Source organism: Aythya ferina, assembly GCF_964211825.1.
Source record: "Aythya ferina genome assembly, chromosome: 9".
NCBI classification, from domain to species: domain Eukaryota; kingdom Metazoa; phylum Chordata; class Aves; order Anseriformes; family Anatidae; genus Aythya; species Aythya ferina.
In genome coordinates, this window is record NC_140305.1 from 13494781 (window position 1) to 13520863 (window position 26083).

Here is a 26083-nt window from a genome sequence, read left to right on the forward strand (position 1 = left end):
CTTGAGCACTCCAGGCTGCTATTTATTCTTAATCTTATGTGGTAATCTGCCACCGTTTACCTCTAAATCCAGAAGACAGTATTGAAAGTTACTCCTTTATCTAGGTTTTAATTTCAGTTACGGCAGCTGGCATCAGAAGCCCCGCAGGCATATCGTACCTGTGCGTACTCCGAGTGCCCTGCTTCCCCAGCGTCTCCCCTAGGCATTGAGCTGTTGGTCAGTTGTTGTTAGAGTAAATATTACCGTGAGACGAGAGTCAATTAACACTGCCAAGATGGATGGTGAATGTGTTTGTTTACCATTAAGAATCCAGTTCAGCATCCTCTTCACTGGTGAGGAAAAAGGCAAGAGACCTGCCATAACTGTTTCTGTAACTGTCAGGTGATTGTATGTGCTCAAAGAAAGACTTCAGTGTCAGAAATTTCTTACAGCCTGAAACTTTTCAAGATATTTTTGCCTTTAACTTCGTGCTAGCTTACATACTTCGGAGTCTTTAAATGTAAGAAGTCATACACATCTTGCATTCCCTGTGATAATATTAACTCACAAATGTCCCATATTGAGACTTTATACAAAATCATACAATTGTATAAATTGATTTCCCTTCTACATGAAGACTGGATTCTAAATTTAATGCAGTATCATGAGAGCAAAATGTGAGAGCAGTTTCCTGATCAGTGGGTGATGTGACATCAGATGTCATTGTTGGCTTATAAAGAGATCACAAGAGATCACTTTTTAACGTGTGAAAGTGAACTGCACGGCCAGCAGAAGAGCAGGGATGTTGGTGTTTGGCCTTTGAAGCAGCAGTGCCTCTAGACTGAAGGATCCTTTGTGCTTCTGTGATACCCAAATTCATGGCTCGCGCTTGGACATACGAAAGAGCAGGACAGAAGGAAACCCTGTCTGTATAGGTGTGGTGCTTCCCTAGGAAGCTTCAGCTCTCCAGTTGAAATAACTTGCTCTGATTTTTGTTGCCTTGAAGTTTGTTACCTCTTCTTCAGTGGCTAGCTGCAAAAAACTGAAGGTGGGCTGCCAACAGGACGCAGTACCTAGCACGAGCGTGGTCCTTTTCCTGCTCAGGCAGGCGGGGATGGGAGTGAGCTGACTTCTGTTCTCCTGCCCATGCCTCCTGCAGAAGGCAGGGAGCTGTTGTGCTGCACTGATGTCTCTCTTGAGTTGTTGTTGGCTGGGTTTGCTGGTAGAGGTCCAGCTAATCTTTTGGGCAGGCTCGGGTTTGTGTCTGTTCTGAGAACATTGTTCCACACAGCTAGTAGGGAAGTTAAACATACAAAATTGTCCTTGCCTTTTCAGTCCTTCATCTGTTTAATTGGTAGGTTCTTTCTCTGCCTTCCCCTCCGCAATTGTACGTGAGGTTAGGCTGGGACTTGAGGATTTTGATGTTAAAGTAACTAACAGCTGTTAGAGGGGAGACCATTGCAGGCAAGAGGATGAACTTCAGCTCTGCTGCTCGAGACCACTCTGGCCTCATACTACGAACTTCCTTCCTGACCCCCCTTTCTCATGTCTCACTATCAAAACTACAACGGGGGGAGTCCTGTGTTAGTTTTCCATTGCCATTATGCCAGGAACAGCTCAGTCACCTCACACAAGGAAGCAAAAGTCGCACTTGGCTGTGACAAGCTCATTTTTAAGCTATCAAGAAACGTGCCTCTCCAGCATGGTGAATGGTTTTGTCTGCTGGTGGAGTGGGACTGGGAGTCTTTTATTGCTTTTCTACATGTGTTTCTTGAGTTTCCTATTTCTTGCAGTTCTATTTAGCAAACAGCAATTCTTTTACAACCAAACAGGGAAAGAAGAAGGGGAGGGGGAGCAAATCTACACTGAAAATGGGATTTTCTACTGTCTCAGAGATGGAATCAGAATTTATTTTTGGCAGTTCCAGACAATTTGTTCTGTTCCAGGAAAAGAAAAGCTAGTTCGTTGTTCTTCTTGTTACGCTGCCATGATGCGTTTTCTTTCAGTTTTCCTTTGCTTTGATCTGTAAGCAGGAGGCAGAGAAAAAAATTTGAAGGGAGAAGTGTTCCTGCGTGTGGCTCCTCTCTCCCTTCTTTCCTCTTCCCTTTTCCCCTTCTTCCTGCCCTCCAGTGGAAGCACACACGTCAGCCAGCTGTGCTCCAGTGGCTGGAAGCCTGGCTGGAGGCCAGGATACAACCTCTTCAGATTTTCATTCGAAGCCCTTTGGAGTTGGGAGGAATGTGTTTTGCTGCCCCGAGGAATGTGGCTGAACACATTAACCAAGTTAAGCGTACAACCACTTGTAACTGAGAGCGTAAGCCAGCTGAGCTCAATTTAAAAAGAGCCTTGGTCACCGTTGCTTCTAAATGTTAAAGCTGAAGTTCAAATTGCTCTTGACAAGGTTGGAAAAAACACCTTAAGTCTTCAATTGCAAAAATTGAAGTTTGAAGGACAAAGCAGAGAGTGTGGTTTGTGGCTTCCTCTGGGTGTAGCCTGGCCACAATTTGCAGATGTTGAAAGCGCTGCTGTGACTTCAGAGGAGCAGAGTTGTGTTTGAACGGTGGAAGGCTTTGTGGTTAGAGAGCTAAACAGAACTAGCGTGCTTCAAGCCGCAGCTTCTCGCTGCTTGCAGCCAAATCTTTGCACGTGCTCTTCATCCGACTTGTTTTTGTTTGACATTTAATGTCTAACAACAGCTAATCGTTCATAGTCGCAGTCAGCTGGTATTCAGAAGGGAAAACGAGCACTGGCTTTCTCTGCCAGGTGCTTTGGCACATTTGCTGCTGGCTTCTTCGGAGGCCCCAGGGAGCTGTGGGCTCTTCCTGACCATGCCTGCTCTCAGTCAGGCTGCCTGAGCAGCTTCCACCTCTCTGCTTTCCCTCCTGATGCAAAAAGGGCAGCTAAAAGCTGTGTCAAAAGCTGCTGGGTGTACTGGTGTTGTTTTCATTAGGCTTTGAATTGGAGTCTGCAATTTTACCTTTCTGGCGTTTAAGGTCTGCACATCGCCCTTTCTGATAAAATCAGAGAAGCTGACAACCTCAATATGAAAAGAATGTGCGTGTGTGTGTGTAACAGCGTCATAAAACATGGTTGTCTACAAAAAGGTATCAAAAGGTACCAATTTTCATGGACAGACTTAAATGGCCGTGCTGATCACGCATCAGCATGCTTTCCAGAGCTCACCAGATCTGCTATGTTGCTGTTACAGGAGAATAATGCCGCGGCCGTAATGCACATCCCTTGTGCACTGCTGCAAGCAGCTCGTGTTCGTGTGTCCCACCGGCTCCACAGGTGTTTTTTTTTTTTTTTGAAGACTGCCAAACGAGCTGCCTGCCAGTGTGCACGCGGCTCTGCACCAGGTCACACCAGCTTCCACTTTCACTGGTGCTGTGGCTTGTATATGTGCTACCGTCAGAAACTGGCAGCTGGTTTTAGTGTTTTAATGAACCAAACTCGCTGCTGAAGGGCCTGGTGTCTCCAACAGAGCTTGTAGAAAACTTCCACGTGTGCTTTGCTGCTTGGCACGCCTTCTGACTATTGAAAATTTCTGGCATTCAGTATAATTGAGTTCTTGATAACTAAGTGATAAAGTTAATGGTGAGAATGATGGCTTTCCTCTCTAATTCTTTGAAGAAGCAGCCCTGTCACTGTGCAGGAGCTGTTTGAACACAGCTGCCCTATTGCAGAGGGTGCAAGGCATCGTTCACAGCAGGTGCGGGCAGCTCGTTGTGGCTGGTTTGAGGACAGGCTCCTTGTTTTGGGGAGCTGGGAGGCAGAACCCTGGCTTTTTGAGTTTGTTCTCATTTAGTGCTCGAGCATTGGGTTGGGTTGCGGGAACTTGAGAGCAACACTCAAAGCTGTCTTTGGGGATGGAAAGGGACAGCAAGGCATCACTTCGGCTGTGTTTTGACAGGTACCAAACACAACAGAGAAAACACAAAATGTGTCTTTTTCTAAACCACATAAAGTGGATAACAGAGACCTATATGGAAACATCCAGGCAAATATATGTCATTTCTGGGATTTGAAGTGGCAGGTTGTTAGTGTGTTTTTCTTTCTCATAAGCTTTCAGTAAATTTCACAGTTTTATTCTTGTTGAATCCTTTTGAAATCAAGTTAATAATAAATAACAGCCCTGTACAGTAAGGAGCAGGGGTCAGCTGAAATTTAGGTGAAGTGCAAAGCCTCTTGTGGAGATTGGATATGCTTTGTCCAGCTATTTCAACAGATTTGAACGTGGCCCCACTTCTCCCTCATCCTTTTTATTAGTAATAGAAAACAATTCCTATACACGGAATAGCTGTTGTTTTAAAGGCAAGGCAGAACTCACATTCCGAGCCCTGTATCGGCCACCTATGTAGTTGGAAATTCCCTCGGTTGTGTTTGGAGTTGATGTAAAAGCATTTGGGTGGCAGCTGCTGAGGTCTGCACAAGCTGTTGCTTGCCGCTCCGCAAAGGTTGCCTGTGGCTGCAGACATCCTGCTGCCCGCGCCCAGCCTGCGAGGTTAATGGACACCCTTCTGTGATGTGCTGCGAGATGACTTCAGTCCTGTGAGGTGCTTAGTGTCTGTCTGCTCCCCATAAATATAGCCATATGTATATATGTACACGCGTTTTTAACCAGAGAATGCAGCACTTAACTGAGGCAAGCTGAGGCACTGCTGTTTTATCTTCTGTTTTACACCGGGCTGTTACGAGTAGTTGCAGAAGTTTGGGATTTGGTCACTGTCTTTAACTACTGTGAGTGTCTGCAGTACAGAGAAGAGTCATTTTGTAACTGCCTGTTAAATGGTGCTGAGAATTTACGGTTTAGAAGGCTAGATAGTAAAAGTACCTGGAGCAGGGGGACGAGGTGCTATTTTATAGAACAGCTTTATATGAAACAAATCTGGGTAAAACTCGCCTCGGAGGCGTGGTGTCTAATCAGAGACACTGGACTATAGGACAGATGATTTTCTAAGCAAGGCTCTTTCCTCTGATGGGTGAACTTACAGTTTCAAAATCAGGGCTTTGCCTGTCGGTTTTTATGGTAGTCATTTTTTCCTTCAATGATGCAACTTCACGCTGGAGGAGGGGGAGAATTAATTTGGAAGTTTTCAGCTCACTGTGCTGGGAGGGACCAAACTCAAGGAAACCTCTGATCTATATACACAACTGCTGCATTTTTTTATAAATATATGTAAATGTCCTATTGTAATATTTGATCCTGGAAATAAAACAAACTGTTTTCAGTAGCTTTCGTCATCTCTTGAGTTTTTTGTTTTGCTTGATGTCTAATGATGGTCTGTCCCTGCATTATATGGAGAGTTTGGGGTTTTTGCCCTAAGTTTATGGAGTAGAAGGAAAGAAAATGAAGCTGAGCTCCTTGTTCCTGTGTATCTGCCTTTTCAGTAAAATTGTCAGCCTGGGTACTTTTGTTTTGCTTACTTGTCTGTGACCTGGCAGAATAGGTCAAGGTGCTGTAGCTTCTGTTGAACCTCTGGAAAGTTTGCAGTTTCCCTATCCTACCTGTAGCTGCTTCTGCTGACCTTAAGAGTTCCACAAAATAAGTCACAGAGACTGCAACTTGGCTGAAAACGGTAAGTCCAAGTGTTTATTATTTCCGTACTAGCTCCAGTTCTGCCTGACCAGCAAGAAAGGGACTTGCCTGAATTTGCAGCCCGTTGGCAAAGTGAGTTTGAGAATAAACAAAGTGACCACAGTGGAACGCGTCCAGTTCCTGATGATGAGGAACTGTTGGTTACTGCAAGCTGCTTGTCTAGACCAACAAAGTTTCAGCCTGTTCTAAAGCTAATAAAAATGTCAAGTGAGAGATGCTTTTTTTTTTTTTATATATTTTGACAGGAAATACCCTTGTAAAAACAAGTAGAGGCAGGGCTGCTCCTGTTTTCTGTCCTTCCCAAGGGAAGAGCAGAGATGTCTTCCTCTTCTGAACCTCCGACGTCCTCGTGGTACAGATGCTGTGAAGATGGAGCCCCCAGCTTCTCCAGTTGTCTTGTGGGCTCCTTGAGACGTTTTGTAGCAGCCTCACACAAAATGCCAATGAACAGAGTCTTCTGGATGAGTACTCAGCAGCCACAGTGGGGCAAAAAAAGGCCAAAGAAACTGATCTTGGATCATCCTCATGTTGCTGACTGTAGCTAGGTCTCCACTGAAGCAATAATTTCAGCCGCTGCCCCAGTTTCAACCTCTTTAAGCAGCTCTCCAAAAAGTTACGGAATAGCGTAACTGTGTCAAGTCATCCTAAAGCCTTAAACTAGTGTTCACCATGACAGTCTTTCCAGTGTGTGCTGGAAAAGAGTAGATGCGCTTGGTTTGGCACATCCAAATCCAAGGCTTTCTCCTTCATGGGGGGCTCTGGGATCTGTGATCGGGCCCTTCTGGGAGGTGCTGACCTCCAAAGGAGAAAGCTCCTGTGGTAGCCAGCTCTCTGGGGCCACCTGGGAAGTGACTTTGGCTCTTGTTTTCAGCACATGCACCTCTCCTCACTATGTTACAGAAAGACAGCTCCGCTTTCTGTGACAAAGACTTGCTTGTGCACCTCTCAAAGCTGGAAAACAACCTGATCTCTTCATCTAGCTAAGGAAAATATTTTCCATTCTGACGGAGTCGGAAATACCTTTTCATCACAGTCAGGCAGCTGCAGAACAGACTCATAAGATACCTTTTTTTAATGTATTTGTTTTTCCTTTCAGCAGATGCCTTCCAACTGCATTGATTTACCCGATGTGGTAAATTTGTGGCATTCCTAAGGAAGTTAAAGCAAACATCGTGCTGCCCAGCAGCATCATGTTGGTATTTCTTCTGTCGGGTTCTTGCCACAAACAGTGCAGGTTATGTCAAATGGGCTTACTGTGGCAGTGAACATGCCCACACCTGGGGTCAGAGAAGTCTTATCTGCTGGTGGAAACAGATTTATGTGTGCTACCAAAAGGAGTGGGAGAAACAACTGAATCACATAGAGTATCTGGGCTGGACCGGGGTGGAGTTTGGCTTTGCCCAGGATGATTCCAGCAAAGAGTGTCTCCACAGCAGTGATCTTGTCAATTCAAACTCATCTTGGCCTCTTTGATTCTTGTTGAAGCCAAACTGCTGTTGAAAGCTAACCTGCCATGCAACTTCCACAGCCCCAGAGGAGCTTAGGGAAGCAAAGACCAGAAGAAGAGCACGATTAAGAGAGTGGATGCTGTAGTTACAAAAGGCTCACAGACCTCGAAGTTCAGAAGGAACCATTGCCAAACATGATGGATTGGAGAGGGACAGCCTGAAGTGTGACAGGCTGAAGTGCCATGAAACAAGTAGGTTAAAAGTTGGTCAGCATCTATTTAGCTGTGTCTGCTGTCAGAGGAGTTGGTGTGAGGATCTCGCCAAGCCACAATCACTTTACGTGGGACCATGCTTGTCAGCACGGTGGCTGGGTGACTTGGCAGTCGGTTATTTGACTGTAATTTCTGTGCTGATGTGCTGATTTTCATAATTATGTTCTCATACTAGGAAGGGAGACACGCAGCTGCTCAGGAGGCTGTTCTGTTCCAGGCAAAGCTAAAATTAGCTTTTTCTCATTATTGTTATGGCCTTGAGCTGGAGTGGGTGTAAGGGGAAGGTCAGCCTTCCCAGAGCAAAGATTCAGTCTGACGTTTCATGCTGAATGGCATGGGGCTTTCTGTGGGACGTGATTGACCTGATCATATGTGTGGCAACATAGGAAGCTCAGATTGCCATGACGTAGAAAAGGGCACAAGATGAGGTTGCAACACATTTTATTCCAGTGGAGTGAAAAATGCTTCCCCTCAGTCTATGTAAAAAGTAGAGAAAGGAGAAACTGGATTATTCTCTGCTGTCAGCTATCCTACATGAGACTGACTACTCTTTACTGCTGACTGCTTTTAGAGACTGATGCCTCTTATTTAAGAATAAAATGGGGATTTATGTGCTGGTGCAAACTGTGATTTTCCTCTCAGAGTAACTATCAGGTTATTCAGATAATCTGCTCCTCCCAGACAGTTTTCCATACAAAAAAAAAAGGAACTGTCTGATGTAACCCAGCATTGTCTGTTCATTTTTTCCATGTGGAACTCAAAGCTTGAACTCCATTATCCGTTTCTGCCCTATTAGGGCAGGTTCTGTATTCTCAGTATTCATATCCTAGTTGATTTGAAAGCAGAAAAAGCCATTTCGAAATGTGTTGGCCAACACGTTACCCTAAGCAGAGCAAGTTGGGTTGTATACTGTAAGGTGGCTACAGGTTGCCCTCTGGTTCCTATTTTGTCTACTGTGTTAGAGGAGGACCTGTGGCTGTTGCAGACAGGGAAGTTCACATCCCAAGCAGCTGATGTGCCTCAAGTCCCCCTGATAACCCCACGAGGAGTGTAAACTTTCTCCAAACACTGCTTTGAGAAGGTTCTTCCTTCTGCCTATATAACCTACAAGAATTTCTCCTCTCTGCTTGTGCTATTTGCGACTCCTCTGCCAGAAAATTGCTCTGCTTTTGCGCTGTGGCTTCCCTGCCTGCTGCCCTAGGACACAGAAGTTTTCTCCCAGTCCCTTTTCACGTCTTGGAGCTGCCATGGTCAGGCCTCCTCTGAGGGTCCACGAGTGTGATCTTCCCCACCACCCATTAACTACCAACATGACCAGCTCAGATAGCACTTCTAAATGTTGGTCACTTGCAGTAATTAAAATATCAAGAAATAACCTTCTTATCTAAATGCTGTCACCAAGACATGTGATATATATGTAATGGTGTATGCTCAACACCTGGAGGAAAACAGCAAGAAAGCAACAGGCAGGAGATGGGAACAGCTGAGAAGTGACTATATTCATTTAGAAGCTTTCATTAGAATGACAGCGTTTTTCATCCTGCGTGTGAAAATGAGAAGAGGCAAACCTGAACCTTCCAGCATCTACATACAAAGCTCTTGCTCAGCGGGTGAAGCGAGGGGAAACATGATGGAAGAAGCCCTTGGTGGAGGCTGTGGACTTGTGGTAGCAGAAGGATTGCATTTGGAGTGGGCTGCAGAGGAGAGGGAGATTTGTTTTTGCAGAATCCCACTCCAGAGCATCTTCTGGTCTGGCACCAGTCCCTCCTGGTTCAGGTGCTGCTGTCCTCCGCAGCCAGGGGCCTGACACCCAAACAGGCCATGTCGGCCCAGCAGCCGCCATGTGGCAGATCAGAGCCAGCTCCAGCCAGTGGGTCCCTTCCAACTTGGGATATTCTGTGATTCTATAACGTGGGCTGGGCCTGGGCATCCCCTTGGCTGATGCCCAGTGCCGTTTCTGAGGAGTGGAAGGTGTAGGCGAGGCTGTGACGCCCCACCACTGAAAGCCTTCCCCTGCTCTTTGGGAGGCATTGAGTTGGAGACGTGGCTGGAGAGCAAGGTTTTTGGAAAGAAGGTGGGAAGTGCTGTGCATCCAGGATGTTGGTGGCATCCTGGAAAAACTGATCTTACCAGAGCTGTCTGTGGCAGCATTACAGCTTCTAGTGAAGGTTTTTGGTGGCGAGATCATGCTGTAGTTTCAGTTTCCACAGGTTGAATGTGGCCCTGATGGATGTGTCTTTTCATCCTTCATGTCCAGCAAGGGAAGCTGTTTTTTCAGTAACTGCACTGGCCAGCCAGTGCCTTGGGAGCTCTCTTCCACTCTGAAACCCTTTGTCAGCTAAAGCCACATCTGCTGCTGTCTCTGACACACCACGTCAGTGTGACAAAGGATCAGTCACCACCATCTTACATAAGAATGAGTCCCCACAAACAGCGAGGCACCGTTGCGTTGCACATCCACTGTAACCCTGCAACATGGTCTGAGATGGCCCTTCGAGCATACCACACCTGTTCTGAGCGAAATATTAGTGAGGTTTCTTCACCAGCTGAAGAGCACGTACAGGATTTGCTCTCCCCACTGGACTTGTATCAGCTCTTTGGCCACCAGAGCAGGGTGCTGGAGAGCACAGATTGCTTGTATTTTCTTGCAGGTTGCTGGGTTGGTGGTTCTCCCCATACCAAGGGGATTGTGCTGCTCCTTCTGCCTGGCTCTCCATGCTCATTTGCTTTCTGGTGTCGCTCCCCGAGAGCTGTCTTTCTTAGGGAAGGAAATCAGCTGGCAGGGGCTGCCTCATTTGCAAGGAAGAGTCATTCTTCCTTTTGAGCCACTGTTTGTGTGGGAGAGGGATGGCGCATGATGCGGTGGGTGGACCTCAGGGTGGAAGAGGAGGATGTGCAGAGTGTGCTGGGACAAGATATATAGCACCCATGGGTGCTGCCTCCATATATTCTCTCAGGACAGAGCTCCTCCCAGGGGGATGCTGCTGGCTCACACTGCTGACTTCTCCCAGTGTTGCTGCCAGGTAGGCCAGGAGGAAAGGAGGACAGGTTCCCTCTGCTTTCCTTGAATCCCTTTCCTTTTGTCTGTGGAGGCATGCTAGCAGGGAGGGTGTCTTTCTTGCAAACACGCTAACAGAGCTTGCATCTGCTGCACTTTTGCTTTTACCTTCTTCCCCCGTTGGGGTGTGTGTGTTCCCCTTTAGTACCCGAGGAAGAAGGAAATAGCTAATGCCAACCCGCTTCTGGCTCAAGGGGAGTGCTGGGGGGACAGCAAGTGCAGGTCCTATGGGGCCGCCTTGCACTGGGAGTGCAGCCTGAGCTGTCAAGAAAAATTCAAGAAAATTTCTTGACCGCAGTAGATTGGTATTAATATTGAGTTTAGTCTGAATAAGTAATTAATCACATGGTCTTGTTGCTGTGATCTTTTTGTTATTTTAAGAGCTTTTGCGTAAACACATCCTGGTGGCTGATGAGCATGGGGATAGTTGTTTTCTTTTTTTGTTTGTTTGTTTGTTTGTTTCTGTCTTCGCTCTTATCTGCAGCTTGCATGTGCAGTTGTGCCCCATGTAAAACATCCCACAGCTGCAGTGCAGGGAAATGGCATTTCCATTGGAAGCTCCCTGTGAGGTGGGGTGCAGCAGTGCGGGGTGTCACGGTGGGGCTGAAGGCAGCCTTGTCCTCTCCTCCTCCTCCCCATCCCCGTGCAGGCAGGCCATGTGCGTGGGGAGGTGCAGCCGCATCGTGGGACCCTGCCTGCTGGTACTGGGCACACTCTCTGTGATAGCCAACATCCTCCTGCTCTTCCCTGGCGGGGCGTGGAAGTACCTGGCAGACGGGCACATCACCAAGCAGGCCAAGGTCATGCCGGGCATCTGGGGAGGAGGCATCACCGTGAGTATTGTGTTTTGCACAGCATCCTCCATCCCTCACGTGTGATTGTTTCTCCCCCAAACCATCTTCTCCATCCCTCAGGTGCTGCTGGTGGCGACCCACATCACAGCGGTGGGGTGGCGATGTGCCGGCTGCTCCGACTGCGGCACCCGTCGCAACGTAAGGCAGGGCTTAAATTGAGGCCCCCGAGCAGCACGGGGTGGGACGTGGTGGGGTGTCCCCTCTCCCGTGGGCATGTGGTGGGGCATTGCATGGTGACCCCGTGGTGGGATGTTTGCAGAGTGCCACCTCTCCTCTGACCCCATGGTGGGACACTGCACAGTGTCCCCTCCCTGGAGGACAGGGCTTTGTGTGGGCTCCCAAATTCTACCCAGCCCTAAGCCCTGTGCTCCCCGCAGGCCTTTCTCTCCGCTGTCCTCTCCAAGCTGGCACTCCTGGGCTCCACCGTCTGCTTCATCCTGTCTGGGGTGGGCCTGACCAATGGCCCCCTCTGCCTCTACAATGCCTCTGAGCACGGCCGTGGCCCCACCTGGGGATATCCTTTCTTGGACACTGGTGGCGAGGTGTCGGACACCAGGTACAGGGCCCTCATAATGCAGGCAGTGAAATGAAGGTGGCGTTTCAGCGGCTGCTCGTGGCTCATCCTCTTTCCCCCCCCGTGGCACAGGGTGTTGGCGTTGGAAGATTATTTCCTGTACAAGCCGGACACCTGGGACACCTGCCTGGAGCCGGTGGGCATCGTGGCCTGGAATGTCACCTTCTTCTCCCTCCTGCTGCTCATCAGCGCCACCGAGATGGTGCTGGCCTCCATCCAGATCCTCAATGGCTGTGTTGGCTGCCTCTGTGGCTTCTGCGAGGGGAAGCAGGGCCGCCCCACACTCCTGGACTGAGCGCTGGAGCTGTGCTGGCGTGCACGGGGCTCACCACAGGTGCTGGAGGCTGGCCTAGGAACAGAGGAGGAGAAGCAGATCCCGAACATCGAGGTATGGGAGCAGACACAGGAGGGATGGGGGGCTCCTGGAGGGACCTCATTTAGAACCTCGCTGGAAATGGGACGACGGAGCAGCTGCTCATCCTGACCAGCCCAGTGGTGCAGAGCCCAGTCCCCATGGCCCCTGGGGCTTGGCTGCGCTCACAGCGAGCGTCACCGCCTTCAGCACATCCTCATCCCTGCCCGACGCAGGGGCAGAGCACAGGGGCTGCAGGAACAGCAAATGCCTCTGCTTGGAGCATATTTGCACATGAACTGGTCAGGTGGAGAGGAAAATAGCAGTGATCATGGTAACTTGAAAAAGCAGTCAGCCAGATCACACAACAACAAGGAGATTAAGATTTTGATGAGAGAAATAGGGCTGGAAGTAAGTATTAAAAAAGAAGAAGAGAAGGTGCATAAGCAATTGTGCCTGTGAGAGGAGAGGCCATGGCATTGTGCCTCAGCAGCCCCCATCTGCGGCACCACTGCTAGTGCCACTCAATTTGTGTTTCACAGATTGATGGCTGACTGAATGGTCTCGGGAAAGCAATAAACTGCTTTCCTCAGGTGAATCAAAGGGTTTTTTGCAGTGCCAAGGACCTGGCTGTGAAGCTTCCTCACTGGCAGGGTGCACGGAGGGGCTGCTGAAATGCCACCTCCACCACTCTGCGCCAATGTGAAGCTGGAAGCAGGAGGGAGAACATCATTAGGGACCAGTCCTTTATTTGGAAGGATTCTGAGTGGAGGAGGAGAGGTGCAAGGGCACTGAGACAGAGAGATAAAGGCAGGGATAACATGGTAATAATGGCATGAGCCTCTGAGTCCAACCACCTCTATAATTAAAAAATAGCAATACAAATGAGATAAAATCCTGTGTTGGGACAGGAGCACCAGCCCTCAGCACAGTCCAGCCCAGGGGGCTGGAGGAGCCCCCAGATCCCACCCCGGTGTACGTCAGCAGAGCTCGCCCTGCTACAGGGACGTGCCAGGCTCTCCCTGCGTGCCACCAGATGTGGAAGGTGGCCGGCCCCCACGTGCCCACAGCCAGCACGCCAGGAGATGCGGTGGGCAGCTCTAGGAGACACAGCAGCTCCTTCGCCTCCGCTTCCTGCAGGGCACTGCAGCCGTCAGGGGGATGTTCTGGAGCACATCGTGCAGTGTGAACATGCTGAAGGATATCTGCTCGTAGGGGGACCGCTTCCCGTTCTCATAGAGGCAGGCAAAAGCGATGGCTGGGCCACCAGAGACGGGGGCCTGGCTGTGGGGCAGCTCCATGTAAGCCAGGTCCGAATACGCGCTAGGGCCCTCGTAGATGACCCAGGGTTCGGTCCAGCTCTCTGCATCCCTGGGGAATGTGCTGAGGTGAACCCCCATGTTGACCCGCGACATGGGGCTGGTGGGGTGGGAGTAGAGCACCCACGTTGGTGCTTGGAAGAAGGTGCCGGGGCTGGAGGTGGCTTTGGGGTCCACGTGGAGCTTATCCCCTGCTGCCCTCAAGGCAAGCAAATCCCGAAAACGGGGGAGCGGCCGCGGAGCCGAGCCTTGTCCAGGGACGTCAGGGGGCTGGGGGCTGTACACGAAAGGCGCGGGGAAGCCGATGACACTGCCATGGCAGCCATGGGGGGGCTCAACCAGCCGCTGGACCAGCTGCCCCCCGTGGAAGACAGCCCCGTCGTCGGTGCTCAGTGCCTGCACACGGAAGCCCAGGGGGCTGCGGGCATTGCAATAGAGGACATTGGAGCCGTCCTCCTCGTCCACCGAGACCAGCTGGCACTCGCCTGTCTGCAGGTTGGGGATGAACTCCCCAAAACGCCAGCCCCGTCCATGGTCATCGCTGTAGAAGGCGAAGGAGTGAGGGGTGGTCTTGCAGAGCTGCCCGAAGCACTCCTTGCAGTCAATGTGGTAGCTGTAGGCGGGCACCAGCAGTCGGCCGGAGCGCAGCTGGATCCCATGCCCGGGGCCCAGTGCAAAGGTGGCCCAGTCTGGGGACAGGGGGACGAGCGTGATGAGCAGCCCCCGGCTCCCCCGCCACCGGGCTGCTCTCTCCATCTCCTCCCCGCTCTGCTCAGGCTCCTCTTCTCCCTCGCCCCAGCTCAGCCCTTGGACCCTCGCCCGGTCGCAGCCCGAGGCCACTGCTGGCCGTGCCACACTCGCCGGCTCTTTTTCCCCTGCCTGCTGGTGTCACTACCTTTGATGGCCCTGCCGATGACCTGCTGCGTCAGGTCTGTGGCCTTGCTCCAGCTCAGCCCCTGGTCAGCACTGGTGACGCAGCACAGGCGGGTGACATTCTGTCCCGTGACAATCTGGAAGGCTTCGGGTGTCCTGCCCAGCACCGTGATGAAGAAGAGGAAGAGGGTGCCCGTGAACTCGTCGTAGAGCGGGCAGGGGTTCATCGACCGGTGGTGCTGCAGTGCCGCCGTCTCGAGCACCCGCATGTCTTCCCACTGCACGGGGATGGGGCAGAGCACTCAGCCCCCTCCCCAGCCCACCCCGGGCCCAATCCAGCCCCCGCCGCTGTGTTGGCCCCGCTCCCACCTCGACGTAGCCACCGTAGACGGTGCCGCGGCGCAGCACCAGCAGGTTGGCGTGGGCGTCATCGGCGCTCAGCCGCTCCTCGGCGAAGGCCAGCAGCTTGGCCACGCAGGGCAGGTAGAGCAGGGCCGGCACGCGGTACGTGACGCCGGTGGTCTCCTTCTCAAAGAGCACGGTGCGGGCGGGGAAGTGCCGGGAGCCCATGGTGCCTGCGGCAGAGAGAGAGGGGTGGCCCGGCCACGGGCAGGGGGCTCGCGGCGCTGCCCCTGCCCAGGGGGGTTTGGGGAAGGGTGCAGGGCAGGACACTACATGGAGTGGGGCTCCCAGTAAACCGAGGCTGGCAAGGGCCAGGGTGGGAGCTGTGGCAGGGCATCAGAGGGGGCAGATCTGTCCCTGCGTGTCCTCCTGCACGTCCTTGGACCTGAGGGATGGGATCCGCTTGCCCCTGGGCACGGCGGCTGCTGGTTTTGCTCTCCAGCTCTCGTCCCCCTCTTTCCAAGCCAGAGCTGTCACTAGAGGTTTCACAGCTGAGCCACGCTGGCAGGTGGGAGCCCTGGCTGGCCATGAATGAAGCCACCAAGGACTCGGGCTGGTCCTGCTGGAGTGAGGGCTCTGCCTGGGGAAGCTCCATGGCCTCTCCCACTCCCTTCAGCATCTCCCCTTTCTCCGCTGCATTCCCGCAGGGCAAGGGCTGGGTCTGCTGCCCACCCCAGGCTGCCGAGAAGGGCTCTTGCCTGCATTTTGCCCAGCACCCCACGGGGAAAGCCCAGGCACTCACCCGGTCCTGCTTAGCGCGGGGCAGCCGCCTCCATCCCCTGGCAGGCGTTGGGGCGATGCTGGCTCCTGCAGCGCCGGCTGCCTGTACAGCCTGTCCCCAGCCGTTCCTGTCCCCCCACTGATACGTCACGGGGCTCCCGCCGTGGTCAGCGGCCGGCAAAAAGCCCTGAGTCAGCAGCAGCACAAAGGCCCCATTATCAGGCAGGCAGAGCCCGGGCCCCTCAACGTGCATCTGCTGCGCTCAGGGCCGCAGGGAGGGAAGGCCGAGGGATGAGGTCCCTCCTGCCTCAGTTCCCCTGCTCACCCCCGGGAGCAGTGCAGGCTGTTGGGATGTAGCTGGGGATGGTGGAGCTGAAAATCCATGAGGGTGCCATTAAGCACTGCGTTGTTCCTGCCCTGCGGCTGCGGTCTCACTAGATGCAAGGCAAAGGCTGCATCTCCACTGGCCTGTTTGGCCTCATTGCAGGACAAAAACATAAAACACACCAAAGTGCATGGAAAATGTTGAGTTTGTGAGAATAAATGCTCCCCACCTTCTTTCCCTTCCCCCAGTGCTGTGGAGCTGGAGGCAGGGGATCTGCATGGCAGGCTCCTGCCTCTGCTGGCCTTGGGGCTGCTGGGTTGAACTGCAGCCATGGAGCTCCCATCTGGCCACGGCTGCATGATGTGCCCGCTCCTGCCTGCTTCACCCTGAGGTGGCTGCTGAAGCCCCTGAAGCAGCCCCAGGGTGGCCATTGCCCCGTCACCACACAGGAGGCTCGATGCCTTGCGTGCTGGTGCGGGGTAAATCACTGGTTAGCAGCGGGTGCTGCTGCTGTTCCCAAACCTTCCCCAGGCACATCCCTCACAGCCAACCTGCACAGTGCAGGAGGGAGAGGACCCTGGTTAAACTTTGCCATCCTGCCCCACGCCTGGTGGCAGGCGCAGCAGAAACTGGGGGTGGGCTCCAGAAACCTGCACTGAGCCCAGCCACTGAGTGAGGGCAATCATTAACAGCAATGACACCAAAGCTGTCACTCCCCAGGAGGGTTTGTCCCATGAGGGTTTGATTCCCATTGCGAGGTGATGCCCTAGGCCAGTGGTGGCCGTGCCTCCCTGGATCCCTTTCCTAATCGGCATTGGAATTTTGGCCACAGGAGCAACGGGATGTGACGAAGCCTCTGCTGATGATAAAATGTCGATGCTGCTGGCCTGGAGACCTAAGTTCTTTCCTATGCACCTGCTCCTTCAAGTACCACATTCCCTTGGTGAGCTCTTGTCCTTATCTCCCCCCAGTTTTTGTCTCCTAAAAGCAGAAAGTTGAGACTCGCTCTAGTGAGCTGTAACCAGCCTGGAAGTAATGACTGCTATTAAAAGTGGTCAAATGCAAACCAAATGATTAAGTCCCTGATTAATGATTAAGAGGAAGGAAAATCTAATGCAGACTGAAAGCCTGCCAGCTCCAAGGAGCACTGGGCTGTCCCCTGCGCATGACAGCAGCAGCACACCTCTGAGCGGCATGGACCTGAGCATTATCTGGCCGAGTCCTTGGCTGGAGGCGTTTTGGGACCTGCCTCAACCTTGGTGAGCTAGGAAGGAGGACTGCAAGAATGTGGTGGGCTCAGTGCCCCGGCAAGTGTCGTGCCCCACGAAAGGGGAAGAGAGGAGCGGGTGGCGCCCACCTAATGGCAGAGGTGGTAAAAGTAAAGAAATAAAAGTTTTGCTTTGTTTTGTTTTCCATAAAATAAAAGCCAGAGAGTGGAGGTAGCTCTCAAATGACCCCCACCCCCCAGTCTCCCCCTTGTGTCCAAGAGTCTCATCGCCAAACCCCAGCGAGGCCAAGGGCCATAGCAGTGGGATGCTGCAGGAGCTGGCACACGCTCTAGTTTTGACGTGGGACCTGTGTCTTCTCCAGGGAACTGCTCCTCAGCAAGGCAAGGTGTAATGGCTTCCTCTTCTTGTGTGGGTGCTGACGGGAGTAAAGATAGGACATGTACTGGAGTTCTGGCGTAATAATTTTCTGGCAGTTTTTCAGAGTCTCATTGCTTAAGTCTGGTCTGATGTTGTAACCTAGGATATTTGCATCCCCCGACTGAAAAGGCAAGAGAGTTTTGTCCTTGATGCGAGTCTTCACCACAGCCTCTTGGCCCAAGAGGCAGGTCTCCATGAGCTCCTTCTGTCTCATCCGCAGGTGATTTACCTCTTTCTCCAGCTCCTTGAGTCCTATGGTCTCCTCAATTCTCCTCCAGAAGCTCTGGTTGAAGTGCAGGTAGAGGTTCCAGTCGAGCGAGCACCATGTCTTTATCCTCTCCCTGCTTTCTGCAGTCAGGGTCTGGACAGTGTCATTGCTTCTGGAATTGAGCTTAAAGTAGATCACATCATCTAGATCCCAGCACAAAGTGTGCTTCAGGAGGATCATGGACTCATCAAAGTAATCTGCTATCAAGATCAGGTGGAAGTTCTGTTCAATCTCCTTTAAGACCTCCTGGGTGTAGTTTTCGTTGTCTTCTGCATTGTTATCATAGCCAAAGTCAAACCACATGTTATTCTTGGCGTAGATGTTTTTCTTGTAATCCTCCTCACGGTAATATTTCAAGGGAGATGCCAGGTACTCATTCACGTCCTTGGATCTAATGAAGGCAGGGACCACGTCCTTGTAGTAGACGTAGGAAGATTCCAGCAGAAAAATGGGGTTCCTCAGGATGGAGAAGTAGAAGGTGTCCCCTGCCATCACCTTATGCACCTGTTTGTGGGGAGGAAGAAGAGGGGCTGTTAGTCCAGAGGCCCTGTTCAACCACGTACCTCCACAGGTGCCATGGCTCTTACCTCTGAGGGGTTAAACCGCAGGTGGTTGCCCATGATGTTGTAGTTTTGCGTTTTGTTTTGAAGTTTCTCCACAAAGCTGGTGTTGAATCTCTCCGGGTAACCCAGGTGGAAGCGCTGGTCAGCTGGGAGGGCGATGGTGAGGTTATGCTTCTCTGTGAACCGAAACAGGATGTTCAGGACGGTGCTGCTGGCAGTCTTGTGGGTCTTCAGGAACATGACGTTGGTTTTGGCGTGACACGGTCTGGGAGTTATCAGCAACTCTGCGGAGCTCCTCCAGAATCTGCAGGAAGGCAACGCATGGGAAAAACAGCCTCTCTGGTGCCGTACCCCATCTTTTAGACCTGGCAAAGCTCACCTAACCATCTCTTTTACTCCCATGGCAGTAAAGCTTCAGAAGCCAAATGCAAGCAGGTTTTCCTGACCTCACACCAGCAGCTGGAGCGAGGCACCAACCCAAACAAGCCCCATCCCTTAGGCATGGATGTTGGACAGTTTTCTGTTTCTCCAGTTCCTCACTTGCCAAGCAGGGCACAAATACTTCAGCTTGGTCCCTTTTTAGTTTGTCATTTGGCTGTTTTTGCCCTAAAGAGCTGCATTTTGGCTCATTTGATCACTTGTGTGCCCAAATGTGGATCTAGGGCCCAATTTTGGGCTGCTGCCCTTCCAGCATTACCTTAGGTTGAGAAAGCTAAATCAAGTGCCACAGGTCAGATCCTTGCTGCCCTGCGGAGGTGAAGTCAAGCAACTAGTTGTTCTTGCTCCTTCTAGACTTACAGATTTTTACGAGTTCTATGGAAGAATCCAAAAAGGGCAATTCCCACAAAAAAGTTGAAGAAGAGAAAACATTTGGTATACCTGGAAAGAGAGTAGAATTTATGTGAATATTATCTCATAGAAGACAACCCCTCCCCAAGACACAGAGTCCCTCCCCAGCTTTTCTGCAGCTCCCTTTAGGCACTGGAAGGCTGCTATAAGGTTTCCCCAAAGCCTTCTCTTCTCCAGGCTGAATAACCCCAGTTCCCTCAGCCTGTCTTCATATGAGAGGCGCCCCAGCCCTCTGGTCATCTTCGTGGCCTACTCTGGACCCGATCCAGCAGCTCCCTGTCCTTCTTGTGCTGGGGGCCCTGGAGCTGAGTGCAGGGCTCCAGGTGGGGTCTCATGAGAGCAGAGCACAGGGGGACAATCCCCTCCCTCTCCCTGCTGCCCACGCTGCTTTTGGTGCAGCCCAGGGTACGTGTGGCTTTCTGGGCTGCAAGCACACATTGCTGGCTTGTGTCGAGCTTCTCATCAACCACCACCCCCAGGTCCTCCTCAGGGCTGCTCTCAATCCATTCTCCACCCAGCCTTTATTTGTGCTTGGGATTGCCCCAGCCCTGGTGCACGACCTTGACCTTGGCCTTGTTGAACCTCATGAGGTTCACACAGGCCCACCTCTCAGGCCTGTCCAGGTCCCACGGGATGGGATCCCTTCCCTCCAGCATGTTGACTGCACCACACACCTTGGTGTTGTTTGCAAACTTGCTAAGGGTGCCCTCAATCCCACTGTCCATGTCATTGACAAAGATGTTAATTAGAGCCGGTCCCAATACTGACCCCTGGGGATCACCACTCATTATTGATCTCCACCTGGACATTGAGCCATTGACCACAACTCTTGGAATGCGACCATTCAGCTAATTCCTCACTCATCAAGTGGTCCAGCCATCAAATCCATGTCTCTCCAATTTAGAGATAAGGATATCATGGGAGACAGAGTCAAATACTTTGCACAAGTCCAGGTAGGTGATGTCAGTTGCTCTTCCCCTATCCAACCCCATTGTAGAAGGCCACCAGATTTGCCAGGCACAATCTGCCCTTAGTGAAGCCATGTTGGCTGTCACCAATTGCCTCCTTATTTTCCATGTGCCTTAGCACAATTTCCAGGAGGATCTGCTCCATGACCTCGCTAGGTACAGAAGTGAGACCAACTTGCCTGTTGTTCCCCCGGTCTTCCTTTTTTTCTTTTTACAAAATGGGGGTTATATTTTCCCTCTTCCAGTCAGTGGTAATTTCATCAGACTGCCACAGCTTCTCAAATATGATGGACAGTCACTTAGCAACTACATCCACCAGGAGGAGCCACAGATGGACCCACGGATGCATCTCCTCAGGCCCCATGAACTTGTGCACCTTCAGGTTCCTTATCTGGTCTCAAACCTTATCTTCTCCTACAGAGGGTGGTTCTTCATTCTCCCGGTCCCTGCCTTGTCCTGCAGGCAGGGGTCCGGGATATGTGGCTGGAGCTCTTGTTGGTGAAGACTGAAGCAAAAAAAGTCATTGAATACCTCAGCCTTCTCCACTTCCAGGTAACCAGGTCTCTCATTTATTTCTGGAGAGGGCCCACAATATCCCTAGTCTTCCTTTTATCACCAATGTACCTATAGAAGCCTTTTGTGTTGCCCTTGATGTTCCTGGCCAAACTCAATTCTAGTAGGGCTTTAGCTTTCCTAACCTGATCCATGGCTGCTCAGACAATGTCACTGTATCTCTCCCAGACTATCTGTCTTTGCTTCAACCCTCTGTAGACCTCCGTTTTCTGCTTGAGTTTGGCAAGGAGCTCCTAGTTCATCCATGTAGGCCTCCTGGAGTTTCTGCCTGACTTGCCCTTTGCTGGGATGCTCCTGAGCGTGGAGGAGGTGATCCTTGAATATTAACCAGCTCTCGGGTCCCTCTCCCCTCCAGGGCCTTATCCCATGGAACTCTACCAAGCAATCAATCCTCTATATCACTCAATACTGTATAGCAAATTAGCAAGCTATTAGCGAGTAAGAAATTTCTCAATATTGCAAGTATAGCTTCAAGAAGCTAGCTAAAAGTCACTCACCAAGTATCTATCACAGGCATCTCTCAGCCTCAAGTAGTACCCTTGAGAGGCATCCATGCTCAAGGGGAAGATCCTGGCAGCCCACTGCAGTGCAGAAGAGCTCAACAGGCTCTGGGCTGTCCCCTATTTATGGAGTAAGATGACGGACACATAGCTGTAGTTGCACACCAGCCATATGTGGTTGGTGCATGCTCCATTAGCCCTTTTTTATTATATTGTCAGAAACTACCCACAGCCAGATGCAGCCGCCGCTGCATGTCTCCGGCCACAGTGTGACAAGCAGGGCTCTGACAGCCAGATACAGCCATGGAAAACTAGAGACAGGATGGGAGCAAAGTCCAACGGAAAATTAGGAATTGCACATAAAAATACAGCAATCGTGACCAGCTGCCAAATGACTGAAGTGTCACAAAATTAATGCAAACACAGAGGAATCGGGATGCAGGGCCTGGGCCATGGCCTAGCAGAAAGCATGCTGACTTTGCTTCCAATAAAAAAAAAAACACCTTTGCTGTAAGCTTTGCTTTGCATGAGAGCGCTTGCCCTCCTGCAAAGGAAACCCTTGGGCTGAAGAGCCCTTCCCAAGGCTCGGGAAGCCCCTTGGCCGCAGCCAGCACCAACCTCTGATGGGGATTTGCGGCACAGCTGCTGAAAGAAGAGTTTCAGGACATAGACAGGGGCAGCTTTCCATCTGTATTTCTTCACTTTTTTTGTCTCACCCGGTGTGAGACAACCCCTTTCCTTTGATCAGTCTACATACACAAGTAGAGCTGAGACTAGGGAAGAAATGCGGAGAGGCAAACAGGCTCTTGTCCCTTGAATGCACCCCCTGCTCATTTTCTCGGCCTTTCAGTTAAGGTGAAGCTGATGCTGGTGTAATGGTGTTCCAGAAAGTGCCTCCCTGCCTGCTTGGAGGCCTTTCCTAAGGCAGTCTGGCTATGGCTTTCTTCTGCCTCTTTCCTGCAGAACTGAATGCATGCAATAAGGAACTTGTTTGCTCAGGCAACATACCCAACACAGAAGGCAGTTATACTTTGATTATTCTTTTAATAGGTAAATGAATCAACGTATGCTTAAACATCCTGAAAATAAGTCAGCCGCAACATGTGCCATAAAGGATATCATCATATCATCGCTATATTATGAGAAAGAAGATGAATGGCCTGCTTGGCAAGGGGGTTGGACTAGATGATCTTCAGAGGTCCCTTCCAACCTCATCTGTTCTGTGATTTTGTAATTCTGTGATTTTTTTATTATTATTTTATTTTTTTTTATTTTATTTGTAATTCACAGCTCTACAACTTATCACTTCCAAGTGACCCTTATTATCTTATTAGTCACTGATGTTTACAAGCATTTACATTTTGTCATCCTGCTTCCAGATACCCAAACACGCAGCGAGCTGAGCCCATCTGCAGTGTAACTGGGCGCTCCCACCAGAGCCTCGTGGCCAGGGATGGCCAGCTCTCACTGCTGGCGACACGGGGGTAACACATGGGGCCTTCAGGCTGAGGGAACTCCATGAACAAGAATGGGAAAATGGAGGCCAGGGAGGGGGCTGAAACGATGGGAGCATATGCCACCAAGCCCTGCATCTCTTCCTGCCCTCTCCTTCAGTCCTGTTTCCAGCGTTCCCTGTGCCAGCATGGGCAGCAAGCTCTGGGATAGAAAGTCCTGAGGGGTCTAGTGCTCTTGGGGATACAGGGCCTCCTGGAAGAATGAACCTCGCTGGAAATGGGGCAAAGGAGCTGCTGCTCACCCTGACCAGCCCAGCACCAGGGAGCCTGTCCCCATCTCTCTGTGGCTTGGCCACACTTGCAGCAAGTGTCACCAACCTGCACATGGGGCTTCACCCTGGCACATCTCTGCGAAAGCCAGCGCTGCTCTCAAAGACTGTTCCTTTGGCCACACACTCTCCTTTGTCACAACTCTCTGACCAAGTGTAGTGGGTTTACGTGGCAAGGTTTTGGTAGCAGGGGGCCATAGAGGTGGTTTCTGTGAGAAAGATCTAGAAACTGCCCCATGTTTGGGAAGGGCCCCATTGTTTTCCAGAGCTGAGCCAATAAGCGATGTTGTTTTGTGCCTCTGTGAGAGCATATTTAAGACAGGGAAAAAAACGCTGCGCCACACAGCAGCCGGGAGAATGAAGGGAGTGAGAAAACAGCCTTGCAGGTGCCAAGGTCAGTGTAGAAGGAGGGGGAGAGGTGCTCCAGGCGCCGGAGCAGAAGTCCCCTGTGGCCTGTGGTGAGGACCATGGTGCAGCAGGCTGTCCCCCTGCAGCCCATGGAGTACCACAGTGGAGCAGGGGTCCATGCTGCAGCCCATGGAGGAGACCACGGGGGAGCAGGTGGCCCCGCACCGATGGAGGCTGCCGCCTGTGGAAGACCCCTGCCAGAGCAGATTCTGGGCCAGACCTGTAGCCCGTGGAGAGGAGCCCACGCAGGAGCAGGTGACCTGGCAGGAGCTGCTGCCCGTAGGGGAGCCAGGTTGGAGCAGTTTTCTCCTGAGGGATGGACCCCGTGGTACGGACCCATATCTGGAGCAGTTCTGGAAGAGCTGCTGCCTGTGGGAAGCCCACACCGGATCAGTTCATCAAGGACTGCATCCCGTGGGTGGGACCCCACAGCACAGGGGACAAGAGTGACCGAGAAGGAGCGGCAGAGAAGAAGTGCTGTAGACTGACCATAACCCCCATTCCCCCGTTCCCCTACGCCGCTCAGGGGGAGGAGGTGGAAGAGGGTGGATGGGGGGGGAAGGTGCTTTCGGTTTCTTTCCTTTGTTTCTCACTTCTCTAGCTTGTTAGTAATAAGCAATAAATCTTACTATCTTCTTATGCTGAGTCTGTTTTGCCCGTTACAATAATTACTGCGTGATTTTCTCGTCCTTATTTCAACCCTTGAGCCCTTTTCACATATTTTCTCCCCATTCCTCTTTGAGGAGGGGGAGTGAGAGAGTGGCTGTGGTGGAGCTCGGCTGCCCACTCGAGCGGAACCACGACACCAAGTCATTTCTAAAACCAAATGCCAACAGACACCATGCACAATGTTGGCTAAAATATCTGCCATCTTTTATTGCCTTCAAGAAAGACAGGTCCCACTTGTTTCAGAGCTGTTCTGCTCTGTTTGCTGAAGGTGAACAGTGCGAGTGCCTAGCATTACAGAAGACAGAGCTCACCTTTTGTATGAACAGTTAAAACTATAAGCAGAGGTATTTCACAACTGTCAGTCGGATCAACAGGAGCATACAGGGCAGGATGCACAGAGTCGTGGCTGCGGGGTTTTATTCCTTCCTAGCACGCAGCCAGGAGGCATTTCGCCTGGGGGGAATGAAGTCCAACGCAGCCACAAGACACAGGATTCGTTAGAGCACACACTACCTGCTTTTCTGCTCCATTAATACAGTCTTCCCCAAAGCAAAAGTTCAAGAGTTCAAATCCGAGAGTTGCACAGAAATCACCAAAGCACACGGGGTATGAAACCAGCCTGGGATCCCTTTGAGGACCCGCTTCAGAGCTACCACTAAAACACAAATTCTTCTAAGCCAAAGAGTTTGTCCTTTTGACAAAGGCAGCACTTGAGTGTGCTGCTACGAATGCTTTAAGGTAGGACAACATTTTTGATTATTTGCATTAAGCTGAAAACAACATCTCTACGGATTTGTGTCAACATAACAAGGTTCTTTCAAATTAAAAGACTTGGGATACAGGAGGACACACACACTGAAACAAACCTCACCCTGGAGCAAACTGTAACTAACTATAGGTTATTAATCACTTACACAGATTAACTAAACTCTCTGAATCAGACCTTTCTACAAATCATGTTTTAATTCTGCACCCATAATGTTCACATCCCCCTCCCCTTACCTTGAAGTGCACCTAAAGGTTTTCATGCTGCCTCGCTGCTGTGAGCTAGAAATTATCTCCTTTGCAAATCAGTACCAAAAGTCCTTTCGTTTATGGTCTCTGATGGATTTGGTGTGTCTCTATATCTAGCATCCTATCACTGCTATAAATGGCTGGGACAGGTGAGGACAAAGGGAGTGGCTAGGTGTTTCCAGGGGTGGGTGGAAGTTAATTAACAAGCCACGAACAGTTCTGGCATGGCATCACATTTACACAGGCACCGATGCTTTTTCCAGGGCTGCCTTAGGAGACAAGGTCTGCAGCAGTTTTGTAGGGAAGTGAGGATTTAGCAGGTTCCTTAGCAGGGATTCCCCTTCCATCAAGAATGAGGGTACAGATGGGGGAAGACAAACATGCACACAAATGCTGTGCCTGGCTGTAGGAGGGAGGCACGGGGCTGATCCGGGCAGGATGCTGGGCTGGGGGCTGGAGGAGGGCATCACGGGTCCCTTACACTTTCTGCAGCCCCTACAGTGTGTCTGGCGCTGCCACACCTCCTGCTGCGGTGCTCAGTGCCTGAGATGCCTTTCCTCTGGTTCTTGCCTGCAGATTCAGGTCCAGACTTCTCTGTCAGACATGTCTGGCAGCAGGAAATTAGGGACAACAGCAAAACAGGAATGGTGTTAGGCTATTGGAAATCCCCCTTCGTTTTAAGAAGCACCCCCGCCATAAAGGCCCAAGAAGCAAACCATTTAGGCTCAAAGTCTTTCCCAGTGAAAACCCGGTTACAGTAAATGAAGAGTAAGAGCTTAGGTTCTTTGCTATATCTAAGTCTTGGGAGAAAAAAGGAAAAAAAAAACAAGAAAAAACAAAACAAAACAAAACAAAACACACCACACTTTTGCACCTACACCAGCTGAGCTGTATTTGATGGGTTTTCTACAAAGGGACTTTCTGGTGTTATTAATGACCACTGCAACTTGCTTTACACATGAATTTCTAGGGTTATTCTTAGCACGGTGCCAGCTGCTGCTGGCAGCAGGGCACCACTTCACAGACGTCTTTCTCTTGTTACATTTTACACATCGGTTGTGTGGTAT

General features: G+C 51.1%; 3 protein-coding genes across 7 annotated transcripts; 1 reads left to right on the plus strand and 2 right to left on the minus strand.

The window, feature by feature from the left end:
- Window positions 1-8649: 8649 nt before the first annotated feature.
- TM4SF19 (transmembrane 4 L six family member 19) lies at window positions 8650-13021 on the plus strand. The gene is made up of 5 exons (XM_084529683.1): window positions 8650-10321; window positions 11006-11189; window positions 11271-11348; window positions 11588-11766; window positions 11857-13021. Exons 1-5 carry the CDS (start codon window positions 10146-10148, stop codon window positions 12077-12079), a joined length of 840 nt encoding a protein of 279 aa, XP_084385809.1. The 5' UTR covers window positions 8650-10145; the 3' UTR covers window positions 12080-13021.
- Window positions 12979-17046, minus strand: NEU4 (neuraminidase 4). Of its 4 annotated transcripts, none has more exons than XM_084529676.1 (4): window positions 15473-17046; window positions 14698-14903; window positions 14351-14606; window positions 12979-14144 (listed from the first exon to the last, which is right to left on the minus strand). In XM_084529676.1, exons 2-4 carry the CDS (start codon window positions 14896-14898, stop codon window positions 13237-13239), a joined length of 1365 nt encoding a protein of 454 aa, XP_084385802.1. In that variant the 5' UTR covers window positions 14899-14903; window positions 15473-17046; the 3' UTR covers window positions 12979-13236. The 4 variants fall into 4 exon arrangements, with proteins under 4 accessions (XP_084385802.1, XP_084385804.1, XP_084385803.1 ...); XM_084529678.1 differs by having other exon boundaries at window positions 12979-13507; window positions 13583-14144; window positions 14698-17046; XM_084529677.1 differs by having other exon boundaries at window positions 14698-17046.
- A 123-nt stretch (window positions 17047-17169) lies between these two features.
- Window positions 17170-25128, minus strand: GAL3ST2 (galactose-3-O-sulfotransferase 2). Of its 2 annotated transcripts, XM_084529681.1 has the most exons (4): window positions 25005-25128; window positions 19051-19131; window positions 18277-18556; window positions 17170-18193 (listed from the first exon to the last, which is right to left on the minus strand). In XM_084529681.1, the coding sequence occupies exons 1-4, from the start codon at window positions 25028-25030 to the stop codon at window positions 17333-17335; spliced, it is 1248 nt and encodes a 415-aa protein (XP_084385807.1). In that variant the 5' UTR covers window positions 25031-25128; the 3' UTR covers window positions 17170-17332. The 2 variants fall into 2 exon arrangements, with proteins under 2 accessions (XP_084385807.1, XP_084385808.1); XM_084529682.1 differs by lacking the exon at window positions 25005-25128 and having other exon boundaries at window positions 18950-19057.
- Window positions 25129-26083: the final 955 nt, after the last annotated feature.

Bases quoted from the DNA above. Each gene is read 5' to 3' on its own strand.
- NEU4 (XM_084529676.1), bottom strand. From the start codon at position 14,898: ATGGGCTCCCGGCACTTCCCCGCCCGCACCGTGCTCTTTGAGAAGGAG. The intron at 14,607-14,697 runs GTGGGAGCGGGG...ATCCCCGTGCAG, and splicing joins TCTACGGTGGCTACGTCGAG to TGGGAAGACATGCGGGTGCT. The intron at 14,145-14,350 runs GTAGTGACACCA...CCCTGTCCCCAG, and splicing joins CATCGGCAGGGCCATCAAAG to ACTGGGCCACCTTTGCACTG.
- GAL3ST2 (XM_084529681.1), bottom strand. From the start codon at position 25,030: ATGAAAACCTTTAGGTGCACTTCAAG. The intron at 19,132-25,004 runs GTAAGGGGAGGG...CTCTCTTTCCAG, and splicing joins ACCTTTAGGTGCACTTCAAG to GTATACCAAATGTTTTCTCT. The intron at 18,194-18,276 runs GTAAGAGCCATG...CCCCACAAACAG, and splicing joins TGCGGTTTAACCCCTCAGAG to GTGCATAAGGTGATGGCAGG.
- TM4SF19 (XM_084529683.1), top strand. From the start codon at position 10,146: ATGGCGCATGATGCGGTGGGTGGACCTCAGGGTGGAAGAGGAGGATGT. The intron at 11,190-11,270 runs GTGAGTATTGTG...TCCATCCCTCAG, and splicing joins TCTGGGGAGGAGGCATCACC to GTGCTGCTGGTGGCGACCCA. The intron at 11,767-11,856 runs GTACAGGGCCCT...CCCGTGGCACAG, and splicing joins GGCGAGGTGTCGGACACCAG to GGTGTTGGCGTTGGAAGATT.